General features: G+C 34.9%; 1 protein-coding gene and 1 long non-coding RNA gene across 36 annotated transcripts in view; one reads left to right on the top strand and one right to left on the bottom strand.

The window, feature by feature from the left end:
• The window catches only part of LOC147843375 (uncharacterized), a 704457-nt gene that overhangs the window by 527901 nt on the left and 161474 nt on the right, over window positions 1–15082 (bottom strand). The window lies entirely within an intron of this gene.
• Window positions 1–15082, top strand: part of cobll1a (cordon-bleu WH2 repeat protein-like 1a) — a 36317-nt gene that overhangs the window by 7126 nt on the left and 14109 nt on the right. For 10 of the 35 annotated variants that reach the window (XR_015493246.1, XR_015493248.1, XR_015493244.1 and 7 more), the window contains exons 4-9: window positions 910–1111; window positions 1660–1885; window positions 11022–11066; window positions 11168–11274; window positions 11577–11786; window positions 13544–13652. Coding sequence is in view for 13 of the 35 variants with exons in the window: in XM_087256768.1 (XP_087112894.1) it covers window positions 910–1111; window positions 1660–1885; window positions 11022–11066; window positions 11168–11274; window positions 11577–11786; window positions 13544–13652 (899 nt within the window). In the remaining 22 variants the exon portion in view is untranslated. Of the gene's footprint in view, window positions 1–909; window positions 1112–1659; window positions 1886–11021; window positions 11067–11167; window positions 11275–11576; window positions 11787–13543; window positions 13653–13820; window positions 15032–15082 lie in introns of all 35 variants that reach the window. The other 25 variants (XR_015493252.1, XR_015493250.1, XR_015493251.1 and 22 more) reach the window with 8 other exon arrangements.

The following is a 15082-nucleotide window of genomic DNA, read 5'->3' on the forward strand; positions in this document are numbered from 1 at the left end:
TTGTGATTTTCGAAAGTATTAAATCGCTTTGTAAACGTTTAATTATTACCATTTCATGAGTCTCCCCATTCAGTTGAATAGAGCGCTTGGACCCGGAAGCCACTCCGCGTGACGTCACACTTAACAAGCAGATAGATAATACATTATGTATTGTATGTATTTATATATGATAATCAAATATAAAGATAATACATTTAAATGAGGACAAAATTACAAACTGCACAAATTCAACTAATTTAATTTATTTATTGTTTTTATTACTTTTATTTATAAACATTTTATTTAATATATTTTCCCTATATCATATTCATAGGGGTGTACTTAATTAAGTTTTATTTGGTTAGATTAGTCAGTACCAAAGCCAAAACTGGAACTAATCTAATCAACATACAAATATGTTATTGTATAGCATCTTATAGAAATAATAAAAAAAAAGTATAAAAATCTGAAAGAAAGAACTGACTCTGTCTGATTAAGATGTGCACCATGAATATGGAAATCCGATATATATATATATATATATATATATATATATATATATATATATATATATATATATATATATATATATATATATATATATAGGATTTCCATATTCATGGTGCACATCACATAGTTCCATATATATATATATATATATATATATATATATATATATATATATATATATATATATATATATATATATATATATAATCCCAAATAAATCGCTGTATATGCCAACCCTAAATAAATATAAAATTAATATACTTTGTATTATATCATTTAACTGTATTCATATAATTTTATTAATAATTAAATATATGCTAGCGGTAAATTTTGCAATATCTTAAACTACTGTTGCATATACTGTATGTGGGACATTTTATATCTGTAAACACGGAATATGAAATGTTTGTTTGTTTGCAGTAAACCAGTTATGGATGTTCTGGTTACGTTGTGTGCACAACATCATCTCGTTCCATCAGATCATGTCATCAAGCTTATTTCCACAAACCAAAACCATGTCAGATTCAAACCCAACTCCATGATCGGCTCTCTCGAATTTGAAAAGGTTGTCCTGCAAGTTAAAGGAAGTGACGACAACAAGAAAAAACCTCATATTCCTGTGGTAAGTCCGATCAAAATCTTGATTATCAGTGTCATATTGAATATAAAGCAATATAGTATTTGTTAAAATTAGTTTCAATTATTATTTTTGTATATTTTCTTTTTAAAACGAGTCATAGAAATTCTGTTGTTTTTGACTTTTTTTAGTGTTTTTTTTTTCAATATAGTTGTTAATATCAATATATTAATTTATTTTAGTGCACTTTCCATTGTAATTAGTTAAAATAAAATAACTATAAATCATTTTATTTACAATTTTATGTAACAAAATTGGTTTTAGGTTTTAAATCCTACTAACTTGTCCTATAATTTTACCCTAAATGGTAATTACAACATTGTTTTACACAGATTTATTTATTCATTTTGGTAGGTTTGGGCAAATTTCAAGCTTTTCTATTCAAATATCTACTCATTTGTTGCATAATGCCTATTATACCCGAAGTATACAACTTTTCTGACTTTCTTTTAAATGCTACATTATATAGTAGTGGGTCAGTGTTTTGTCATATTAAACCTGTCATCAAAAGATTTTACTCTAATAACTCCCAGGCAACAGTTCGTCTTCTGATAAACTACAAGAAGTCCCATAAGGCAGTAGCTCGGGTCAATCCTGCAGTGCCGCTGGCTGAGCTGATGCCCGCCGTGTGTGAGAAGTGTGAGTTTCACCCAGACGCCACCGTCTTACTGAGGACAGATCAGTCTGAGGAGCCTCTGGATCTCACCAAATCACTCAATGACTATGGAATCAGAGAGCTGTACGCCAAACAAACAAAAGGTCAGTAAAGGAAGTTGAAAATACTATTGCGTGAAAGCTTGACACTGCATATTAGAGCTCCATGAAATCAGTGTTAGAATCAATATTTTACTCTCCCAGGGAATAAACAGTTGAGTTTGACCAATTTTGAATCCATTCAGCCGATCTCCTGGTCTGGCGGGAGCACTTTTTAGCTTAGCTTAGCATAGATCATTGTATCATATTAGACCATTAGCATTGATGCAGTATTACGCAAAGTGACCAGCTTCTTGCACCGGTGCATGCCATGCAAACATTGTGGCATTTGTGAGAAGATTCAGAGCATATTTACTGGGTGCAGATCCTGAAATCTATCTGAACTGAAATACATGGAAGTTAGCCGATTTTTCAGGAGCTGTGTAATATTGTGCCTGCTGCAGCCATGGTATGGAAGAAAAGTTCCTTGATAATTATGCCAGAATAAGAGTATAGTTCCTAGCCAAATTGACCTAGAAAACAGCATTTTTTTTTTAATTTTTTGTTGATCTTAATACACAATCTATATTAACTACAGAAGAGTCAAGCTTTAAAGGTGCTGTACTTAAGGTTTATAATTGGGTAAACTGGCAGTGAGCAGGTTTAATACAAAAAAATGTCAAGCCCATTTCAGGAAGAAAGTCAAGTTAAAAAGTTTGTTAACCCTGAAATAGGGCTGGGATGATAAACCATATTATATTAAATAATACGTTAAGTGTGCCCGATACTCCCTCATTCAAGTAGTGCACAGGGCTAAAGTAGAGCACTAAGACTAAATTAGCCCAAATGTTTCCTGGTACTAGTCCTTTGTGCAATAGATGAAATTGTGCTGAAGGCACTTTATATGTTCTGGACTTGCCCCAACTTAGAGCTTTTGTGGAGGTTAATATTTGGTACGTTATCTGTGATTCTTCAGCACAAGCTAGATCCAGATCCACAGGTGGCACTGTTTTGGGTTTCTTCAGAGGTAATACAGTTGCCTTCTTCAAAGAGTAAAATCATTGCTTTATCGACTTTATTGGCATGTAGGGCTATTTTAATAAAATGGAAGGATTCTCATCCTCCCACTCATGCTCTTTGGATTAGATAAATTATGTCTTGTCTTTATTTAGAAAAAATCTGTTTTTATTTAGAGGGCCGGAGGGGAATTTTTTTAAGTTGTGCCAACCTTTTATTGATTTTGTGGAAAATCTCAAATAATTTCATTTTGCTGTATATATGGTATGTATTTGATATGTTAGTAAAATTTATTGATTAAATGTTTTTTTATTATTATTATTTTTTAATTTGTTTTTGTTTTATTTATTGTTATTATAGTTATAACTATTATTATTATTATTTCTTTGTATTTGTATTTACACCTACATGTACAATTGTATATTTGTTAATTTTTGGCTAATGTGAGCGCTATCTCGCTGTTGGATTGGTATGAGTTTGGGGTTTGTATTGTTGTTCTTTCCCATTTGAAAAACTGAAAATCAATAAAAAATATCTAAAAAAAAAAAAAACGATAAAATTTATGTCAATAACAATGAGCTCTTTATTACTCTATATTGATCTAAGAGCCAATCACAGCAGAAATGTGCAACAATGGGAATTTAAAAATGTGTTGATGTTAGAGATGTACAGAATTTTCGGCCACCTAAAATTAATCGGCCAAAAATATGTAATGCCGTTTTGACCCTCGAATTTTTGGGGCTTCAGTCATTGTTGGGGTACTCTTTTAAATTTGGAAGCATTAAAAACTTATATATCGAAATATATATCGTTATTGCTCTATATGGAAAATATTTATCAAGATTGTATTATTGCTGTATCGTACAGCCCTACCCTGAAATGAAGTTGTGTCATTGTGTGCAGTCAAGGTAGGCTCGATAGTCATGCACACTTACTTGTGTTGGTGTCGTCAATCTGGCAACATGCTGTTGCATGGAGTTGTCAGAGCAGGGGTCAGATTTTTTATTTTGGTCTCTTGTCAAAACAAGATCTGAAACGGTAAGAATTAAGCCAAGGAAGGTTTGTATAACTCATGTGGATTTTTATCCACAATCCTACTTTCTGTCAGATTTCACTCCCGGAGCATATGACGTATCTCACTCAGGACATGCGTTAGGGATTCCCCTACCGTAATACACCTAAAACACTGATCACCATAAAACTTGTCGATGACTGCAGGAAAAGAGTTCAACAAAAACATTTAATGATTTTATACACAACATAATACCAGCCATAAATGTAAAGCACAAATAAGGTCCTTCAATTCGGTCACGTACAGCGGCCGTCATCCTTAAATCAACCTCCATCATTATAAGCTGTTTGCTGGTCAGTCTGTCCCATTGCTTAGACTTGTTTAATCAAACTTTCTTTTGCAGTCTAAAGCACATCAAATGCACAAAATGCCCAATTTGCACCACAGGATGCCTGCGTAATCATATCTTTGTATTAAGTTCACATGTAAATCACTCGCGTTTTATCTGCGTCTGCACAGTCTGCAAAACATTTCCCCCTTCCATGTAATGTAATGATTGTGAGGGCGCAGGTGAGATGTCATTTTTCAAGAGACACTCCAGTACATCACATGTGCTGCGTATGCAACCTCAAACAATAAATTGCACACTGAAATCAATAAAATTTGATTTTATGGTTTGGAATTGGATGTTTTATGAAATTATTTAATTTTTTATTTTTTATTTTTTGCATTTAATTAAGAATTTTACTGGAACTCAAAAAATTTTCGACTTTTGTTGATTTTGTATTGGATTCAGCCATCGTGATAAACTAGGGGGTCTGGAAAAAGTGTTTTGAATTTGGACTGCAATATCTAGTTTAACCACTGGGTATCAATCTCACATACTGCGCCATTAGTTAGAATAATAGTCAAAACTGATTTTTTATTTATTTATTTATTTTTTGAGCGTAATGCTATTAGTCTAATCCAATTTAATAATAATTGCTAAGCTAAAAATGCTCCCACCAGACCCAAAGATCAGCTGAATGGATTTAAAAATGGTAAAACTCAACTGTTTTTCTTTACAGGAGTAGTAAAATAAGGCCATTTTTAACAACAAAACAAAAAATAGTGGAACATTCCATTAACAAACATGACCGCAATGGGCAGATAATGTGTGTGTCAGAACAAATCACAAAACCTCTCTGACCAATTTGAATTAACCAGAATGCTGTGTTTTAAAAGGCCATGACACCCCCCTCTTTCGGTTAAAGTCTACTTCAGAATTTTTTCAAAAGATGCATGATTAATGGGCGTGGAGCTCCGCGAGCATCGGGCAGGAGTGGGCGTGGCCAGCAGGGGAGAAGGGGAGCGAATAACTGCTGTTGTCAGTTAGCTCACAAAATGAAACACAAAGAGGAGACGCATGAGTTTATAGTTTACAAAGTTAAAATGCAAAGAAATGAACAGTGATTTAATGCCCTGCTACATTTGTTATTCGTAATTTCATATACAGACAACCACAATTTACATCATTATAAAGATGTGTGTTCATGTAAACACTATAAATGAGGACTTCTCCCTCAATCCCCGTATCCAGCAGACTCAGTGCAGCAGGTCTCCTGACCTGTCTATTTTAACCATTAACCCTGCTGGTAATCTGAAGGATTTAGGCAAACACAGCAGCACGGCGATGTGTCTGAATGTGAACGAACTCCTGATAAAACACAGCGTCCGCCATTCTCTAATTCTCGTGCTGCTCTCCCGACAAAAATGCTAGCAGCACGCACACAGCTTTGCTGTATGATCGGCCCTGACAAGATCGCGGGGGAAAACATGCAACAAACCCCGTGGATGATGGAAACAAACGCATACGAGCCTTCATGAACGGCTAAATACTGTGCCGTGGTTTCCATGTCTCTCAGCTCGGGCACTGGCAGGTCTGGCAGGTCTCATGAATAATTAAGCAGCCGCCTCTTCTCATAGGATAAGAAAACTCCGCTATGAATAATAATGAGAAACCGACGCGTCATCATTGCACTTGCAGTTCTGCGCTACGTCGCCGATTTTGATCCCGCCCCAAAAATCATTTTAAACTCAGAAGCTGAAATTAGCAGACAAAAGCTCAAAATTATCCAGTTTTCCCCACAATTAAAGCTGACAGGTGCTAACATTGTCTTAACTGATGCTCAACACACACACATCTGTTAATATAAAAAAAAGTTCTCCGGGGTGTCCTGAACCTTTAAAGCAGTTAGACAGACTCTGCATTGCTATTATAGACCGTGGATGTCATAAGTTAGATGTGGTTTAGTTATTGAAATGCCACTGGCTCTTTTTTTTTCAGGGGGGAGGGGCTTCTCGATATATGACCTCCTGTTATTTTTCAGTTGAAATTACATCACATGCCTAACCGTCCTGCGCATTCTAAGACTCTTCAAAATATGGCATGCTGTAATAGTCTGCATTTTTTACTGTTCTGCTATTTGTAAAATGTTTGACTTATTTAGTGCACATACTGTACTGTAATGGATGTCATTTGCTTATCCCTTGGAGTTTTCATATTTATATGCACTGGAGAAACATATGAATATGCACATGTGTTTGTTATTAGCCTCATTATTATGTTAATGAATTTGGCTTATTCTAAATGAGTAACCAAGTGCTTGAGGTTAGTCATTTGCATAAAATGGCCAAACACCTCCATATAGGGGCTTAATGCACACAGCATAGCCTTACTTGTTTTATGCAGATAGATAGATTGGATGGATGAATGTTGGGTTTGTTTGTTTGTTACCTGTATTTGTAAAAAAAAAAATCAGTTTGTTGGATTTTTAGGTGTCAAATAGTATGTTTTATTATTTTAATTTCATTTAATAATTAAGACATTGACCTGAGAGTATGTTAACTCTGAAAATGTTTCATGTAAATTACAGTAAAAAGAAATTTATATTTAAAAATATCTGCATTGTATATATTGTATATGTATATATTGTATATATACTTAAAAAATATTAAAAAAACATACAAAAAATTGCCAAAAATATATTTGCTAAAATATACTTATTGTATATCAACATAAATATATCTCCTACAAACACACAAAAATAATAATAAAAAAAATAAATATATATATATATTAGGGATGTAACGGTATCAGAATTTCACGGTACGGTAATACCTCGGTATGAATGTCACGGTACGGTATTTATTGAATCATTTACAGGAAAAAACAAAACTTATGAAAATACTCCAAAAAAGTGCCAAAAGTGTCAATGACATACAAATTAGCCATCTATATGTAAGCTTTGAAACAGGAACTTCAATTTTAATAACAAAAAAATATTAAACCATGTAAAAAAATAAAGTTTCAATTTATTTATTTATTTATTTAGTTTCAAATTTCATGTATTGTTGAAAACTCATCACATTCAACATTTAATCACTCACTCACTTAGATAGAGATGGGTTTAAAGGAAAATTATCATATAACTATAGTCTGGTAAAAGCTGGTATCTCTGGGCATTTAAAATGTCCTCTGCAACAAAAAAGAACCCCTCTCATTTGGGACTGAGGTTTCTGTGACATAGAGATATGACTTGGCCCAGGTTGACAGCAGTGGGTAACGTTGTGCATTGTCTTTCCCCCACTTGAGAGGACAAACCATGAGTGAGAGAGGTCTCATGTCTGTATCAATCTGAACAGTGTGCTGTGTCACACCCTCCGTCCCGTCCTTCATTAGGCGCGCGACGACACCGCTCTTGAGTATGCGCGCTCAACCCCCCCCCCCCCTCCCCGCTTTACAGTACGCGCGCGACAACACAGCTGACCAGAACGCCGCAACAACACAGCTATTCAGTACGCGCTCCACAACACAGCTGATCAGAACGTGTGCGACAACACGGCTATTCAGTACGCGTGCGACAACAACACCCGCTTCAGGTTCAATCATTTCCAGCTCTTTTTGATGCCCGCTTCTAGCAGCACACTCCATTTCCGCATTACTGTATCTGTAGCGACAACAGACCGCAAGGGATGATGGCCACCCCTGGGCTGATGGGAATTGTAGTTTTCGCTACCTCCCGTTCGCTTCATTCGCCTGAGCAAATTTTCTCAGAAGACCTATAGTTTTACCGAGTCATGCGACTTCGGTAATATCGAAAAAAATTAATATTGCGGTATGACGGTATTTACAATACCGTTACATCCCTAATATATATACATATACTTGCACATCAACCAATCAGCATGCTTAAATTTTAATCACTTAATATATATCACAATATATACATAAACAAAGTTTCAAATGTATTTTCTTCATAATAAATATATATTATTATTATTATTTATAGTTTTTTTAATTGAAGAAATAACAAGATGAAATAATACATACAAAGATTTAACAAGACTCCACTTTTTTGTTACTTTTTTCCCATGAACAACCTCCTCCCCTCAAAAAATTTATTAATTAATAATTATAATAGTAATGAACAAAATAAATAATTAGATGCATTAAATATTTATATAGTCACAGAGTTTTGATAGTACAATGAGGACGTATTTAACATTAAAGAGCCCATATTATGGGTTTTTGAAAATTCCCCTCCATGTAGTGTGTAACACAGCTCTAAGTGAAGTGAAGTATCCAGCTAAGGCTTAAATCTGTAAGAATACAGTGTTTAAAACGGTTGATTCATCTATAAAAGAGTCGACTCATAGTGCTTCAAACGAGTCGCCTTGATACCGACTCATTAGGTGTTTCGCCATGACGTACGAACGAAACCAAGTTATTCACATGCACGCGCAAACCCGGGAGATTTCAAACCTGAGGCCCCGCCCTCTGACGCAGAAACCCAGACACACACGCACACCCACAAACACACGCACACCCACAAACACACGCACACAAACATGCCGGTCGATTGAAGTAACACTGCAGATGGACATTATATTGAGTCTCTACCCAAAGATGAAACATCAGCATTATAACCAAGCAGTTGGAAACTTCTGGAAGCTACATGCTACAAAGAATACTTCATCTGAGTTTGTTAAAGGAAGGATCAGTAAAGAGTAACTTACTGCTGGACATGTCAGGATGGGTTTCTTCCATTTCTCAAGTGTAAGTACGTGCGGTTAAAGTTGTTGCCTCGTTTACTCTAGCTTGCAAATGTATTTAGTTGTGATTTGTTACTTGTAACCGCGTGTACTGTATCAGGTTAACTGGATATTTTATCTTATCGCGTGCAAAGTCACGTTAAAAACGCGACGCGTGCTGTTTGTTTATGGAGCTCCGTGCTAGAGTTCTGCTCCCGCGATTTATTCGGAAATTTATTCCCGCGCCGCAGAAATCTGGCGCGGGGACAGCCGCGGGAATAAATTTCCGAATAAATCGCGGGAGCGGTCGGTAACGGGTTTAATTTGGGACGGGAGCGGGCTGTCTAGCAATATCACGGATATTGCTATGCGAATTAGAAAGAGAGAGTCTGCGTGGTGCTTGTGTGTGTGCGCACGCGCGCGTATGAGAGAGAGAGAGAGAGAGAGAGAGAAAGAGAGCGCGATCGAACGAACGAGCGTTGTGTGCTTTGTCTGTGTGTATACAGACAGCTTGGCTGTCTGGACTGTATACTGGGTGATTTTTGGTTGTGTTCTCCGCTCTAGCGGGACCGGGCGCGGCGGGCAGAAAACGGAGCGGGTTCTCAGGCTAAAACCTGGCGGGTGCGGGCGGGAGCGTTGGTATCCGGAGGTGTGTGTGTGTTTTTGTGTGTGTGTGGTATGGCGAGTACACTCGCCATAGTGTGGCAGCTAAAATCCACGTCTACACTATGTAGCGTGTATGAACTGTGATTACTTTTTAAATTGCTGATTAGCTATTGGCCATTTCCCTCTCTGACTGAAGGCAGTCGACCAATCGCGACAGACTGTCATCGGTCCAATCAGCGCAGATTAGCTCCGCGCTAAGGAGGGGTTTGGGAACAAATGAATCACTGAACGATTCATACAGGAGTCGCTGGGATAATTAGCTAAAAATAAATGCAGATTATAAGACCATGAAAGTGTTTTTTGACCTTGCATGCATATTAGACTGTTGTTGGAGACCCTTACAACCAGGATATGACCCTATTTCATGTATAATATGGGCTCTTTAATGTTAGCCTTTTGAGTTTGATTGCATTGTTCTATTAAGCATAGACCTTTTAATTTCCCTATTAGTTTTAGTTTGGAGGAAGTAATATGCCTTTTTCAAAATATGAGATCATTGGATTCCATACTGTATAAAAACGTTTAGTGGATTCTGTAAGAGAGTATTTAATGTGTGAGCCAAATCTGCTTTAGCAGAATGACATATATTATATTATATAATATGACATACAGTTGAAGTCAGAATTATTAGCCCCCCTTTGAATTTTTTTCTTTTTTAAATATTTCCCAAATAATATTTAACAGAACAAGGACATTTTCACGGTATGTCTGATAATATTATTTTTTCTTGAGAAAGTCTTGTTCGTTTTATTTCGGCCAGAATAAAAGCAGTTTTAAATTTTTTATTAACCATTTTAGGGTCATAATTATTAGCCCCTTTAAGATATTTTTTTTCTCTATAGTCTACAGAACAAACCATCGTTATGCAATAACTTGTCTAATTAACCTAACCTGCCTAGTTAACCTTATTAACATAGTTAAGTAAAAATAAATGTCACTTTAAGCTGCATAGCAGTGTCTTGAAAAATATCTAGTCAAATATTTACTGTCATCATGGCAAACATGAAACAAATCAGTTATTAGAAATGAGTTATTAAAACTATTATGTTTAGAAATGTGCTGAAAAAATCTTCTCTCCGTTAAACAGAAATTGGGGGGAAAAATAAACAGGGGCTAATAATTCAGAGGAATTCTGTTTCTTTGTTTTATTTGATCACTACTATTTAGTCCAAAATACAGTTAAAACACGAATATTGTGATCATTCATTATAATTTAAATAAAAAAAATAAGTTTTTAATATTTATTTTTCTTCTTTAATGCAGCCTTTATGTAAATTACACTTATTTATTTTTTAAAACGCATTTAAAAATGTCAGTGTATGAACATGATTAAATTCAAGCCTTTTTTTTTTTGATTGTTTGTCTATGAATTGTATCACAATAATCTTCTGTAGCTGAGGTTAATCTTTATTTTTTCTTTTATTATTCCTTGAGTGGTTTCAGCAGATCCTCCTTCTGATCCTGTATCAACTAATAAAGGTATGAGAACACATTTATCCTATCCTTTCAAATGGTATGACTATACCAGCTGCTCCGATTTGTCAACAAAACTTATCATTTGATCTTGTCTTTGTGCACAGGTGCCGATGAAGAGCAGAAAACCCCTGTTAAAGAAAAGAACCACAGAGAGAAGGCAAACAAAGGATTCTTTGGCTTATTCATAAAGAGCAAGAAAACATCTGAGCAGGTTTGTGCACCTGTCCTTCTCTCTCTATCTGTCTCTGCAGTCTGTTCAATCTGCTGCTTGTCATATTTAGGAAATGAGCGGGTGAAATATCATAAACGAACTGTAAAGCTGTAAAACACTTGTTCGGGTTCACCCATCTGTCTCTGCATCTGTTTATCTTTCAGCTTGCCTGTGCACGCGGCTTGTCTGCCCTCATGTTTATGGATGTTAATTTAATTTGCATATTGAGAAAAACTGTTTGACTCTTTTTAAGATGTTTTGTTTTCTCTCTCTCTCTCTCTCTCTCTCTCTCTCTCATTCAGGCTGTGGATGACAGCGCTCCAGCATCCCCTGAGCTGAACGGTCAGTGTACGGACAGGGTGAATGGTTTTAATGACCACTTTTTACCCACAATCCCTGCTGACATGTCAAAGAAGAGACGTGCTCCTCTGCCTCCTATGGTGGCGTCTCAGAGTGTCGCCTGTGACCTTCAGATTAAAGATTTTCCAGAGTCAGATCCTGCTGGAAAACAGGTGGGAAATGACGCTAAACCTGAATTAGTGCGTTGTGGGATTTGATGTGTTGGTTTAGCATCATAAATGTACCATTATGTTGGACACTGTAGCATGACATTTTAGGTAGCACTTTACAATAAGGGACACGTGGGTAATTTATTTACTAACATGAACTTAGAATGAACAATGCTACAGTACAGCATTTATCAATCAATAATATTTATTAATTTATTTATTAATTAATTAAGTTTAACATTTACTAATGCATTATTAAAATCCAACACAGTGATTGTTAAGGTTGGTTAACATGAACTAAGAATCATTAATACTTTAATAAGTGTTAGTAACTAATATTAGCTATATATCGTATATTTTAGCTATATAACTGTATTTTACTATTATTTTTATACTGTTATAGTATTTATTGATATTTCAAAATAGCCTTTTCTTTTGCTTTAGCTAAATTGTTTTGCACGTTTTCCTTTTTTTTTTTTTAATATTAAAAAATATATATATTTTTACCTGGCTCACATTCTTTAAAAATTTTTTTTAATCTTTTTTCATATAGTGCCAAACCTACGTTTTTCACATTTATGTTTTTTTTTGTTACATATTTTAAAAATTACTTGTATTTTGTTGCCAATTAAAAACAGCTGCATCAGGATTGTGCATTTCTGCTGCTCAGAACCAAGTTTTAGCATTAAGCAAACAAAAGTATGTATATTTTTCAGATTATTAAGGCTTTTATGCTCTTTCAACAACTGTACAGATCTACTTATTTTAATTATGCAAAATATAGTACAGTTCAAAGCTGTTCTTTCTTTTGTGTGTGTGCGTGCGTGCGTGCGTGCGTGCGTGCGTGCGTGCGTGCGTGCGTGTCTGTATGTACCTGTATGTGTAATTCCGACTTCAACTGTGTGTGTGTATATATATATATATATATATGTATATATATATATATATATATATATATATATATATATATATATATATATATATATATATATATATATATATACACACACATATATACACAGTATATCTTTACTATAAAACCATTTTTTTTAAAAAATAAAGTATTTTAGTTTATTTCTCATATGAAATTTTGCAGAATTTAAAAAGTTATTTAAAGGGGTAGTTTTTGCTGTTTTGCTGTTCATTTACTCAATCCAAGTCTCTTTATTTTCTTCTGTAACACAAACACGTCTTTACAGCTGAAACTGTGGTCCTTTTTTTAAAATATATTTATTTATCTATTTTTATGTAAATTTAACGTCTAACGTGTAAAATGTCTTTATGACATTAATTTAAAAAAAAAAAAAAAAGCCAAACATCAATGTTTCAGGTAAAATCTTCCTTAACCAAAGTATTATAACAACACAGATCACTCTGCCTATTCATGCCAGAGTCCCGTGGAAAAGTGAGTAACGTATGGTAATTTGCGTTTAACTTATGTTTATTTATTTATTATTTAATTATGGGTAAAACAAAGACCATGTGGGTCAGGTAGTTGAAACGGTAGGCTACAAATAAATAATTTGTTATTTATTAATTATTCATGAATAATTAATTCACCACCACCTACGATGACGATGTAATCTTCCATTGCGATTGTTTGCATTAGTTCGATGCCAAATTGGTCGACATCGCCAAACCCTGTTACAAACCTCTGCAAAAAACTGATAAAATCTGTGATTTATGAAAAATATATATATTTCTTGAACTTTATTTGTTCAAATAAATTTTTTCAAACCTTGCTTTTTTTTTTTGCTCAGGGTCCACTCAGTCGCATCTCCTCCACTGAATCCTCCCTTAAAAGGACTAAACGGAGAGCTCCGCCTCCACCGTGTGATGGCTCCGCCTCTACAAAATCAGACAACAAAGGTATGCATTAATTTTGTTTGTAGCTGTTAATGCCATTGTGAGTGCGTGTCTGCTAGTGCTAGTTTCCTAGTAACCAATAATATAAATTCTCAACACGTTTGTGAGCATGAATACCATCTTTCTGCCTGTTGTATTAATGTGTGCTCTTGTTTTACACCGTCCTGCCAGGAGGAGGCGCCTGACAGCAGCGCAGTCTCCTTTACTTCCTCTTCTCCTCCATGCTTGCTTCTCTGCTCCTGCTTTCGTCGGTGATCGGGCTCATTTTCCTCTGTGTTTGTACAGAGTGTTCATGTCTTATGCTCGCTGCACTCATCTCTGTGTCTTGTTTTGTTGTTTTACCTTATGTCACTTTCTTCTGCTTTGACTGTGTATTTTTTAAATGGGATAAAGTAACTCACTCATTCATTTTAGTGTTTAATGTTGTAGTTTTTAAAGGGAGCATTTATGTAAGACTGAAAATTAGTTGATTTATTCATTGTCAAGGAGTCCAAGATGTAGGTGACTTTTATTTTTCTTAATTAGAACATCAATTAGGATTCTCAGCTGGTCTTTGGCCATTCAAAATTCATTGATAATCGTGTGCGCGAGTGTGTGTGTGTGTGTGTGTGTGTGTGCGCGCGTGCGTGCGTGCGCGCGCGTGTGTGTGTGTGTGTGTTATATCTGTATAATTTCCTAAGGTCCAAGTCGATGGCTACTGGCACTTGGGGAGCAAAAAAATGAATGAACACACACACATAATATATATGAAGAATTCAGATGCAAAAACCTCTAAGTGCCATCTGTAATTTTACTCTACAATGAGCATTTTTCTTAGCCTCTTACATTTCTGTTCAGTTATTTTATGTTAAGAGTGATGAAAAAACCTGTTTTTTGTCATAAAAGAGAAATTACTGGATCAAGATATAGGAGCCGGAGAAAAATGCTAATACTAAAAGAAAATTTCAGAGGGCAAATTTCAGTTGCATCTGAACCCTTCACATATATATATTCTTCATACATATGTTCATGTGTGTGTAATTAAGTATTTGACTACCCTTTACATATATTGTGATTGTGTGTTTGTGTGTATTATATTCGTATAACACACTCCCACAATATTATAAATATGGTTATATACTATGTGTGTGTGTTTGTTTGTGTGTGTGTCTGTCTGTGCGTATTCATTTGTGGCTTCCCTAAATAATATTGTATGTGTGTGAATGTATATATGTGTGTGTGTGTGTGTGTGTGTGTGTGTGTGTATTAGGTTTTTGGTTACCCTTATACATAATATAGTGATTTTGTGTTATATCAATATAAAACACATACACACAATATTATATATATGGTTATATATTATGTGTGTGTGTGTGTGTGTGTGTGTGTGTGTGTGTGTGTGTGTATATATATATATATATATATATATATATATATATATATATATATATATA

This window comes from Danio rerio, chromosome 6 (assembly GCF_052040795.2).
Source record: "Danio rerio strain M-AB ecotype USA chromosome 6, GRCz13ab, whole genome shotgun sequence".
Taxonomy (NCBI): domain Eukaryota; kingdom Metazoa; phylum Chordata; class Actinopteri; order Cypriniformes; family Danionidae; genus Danio; species Danio rerio.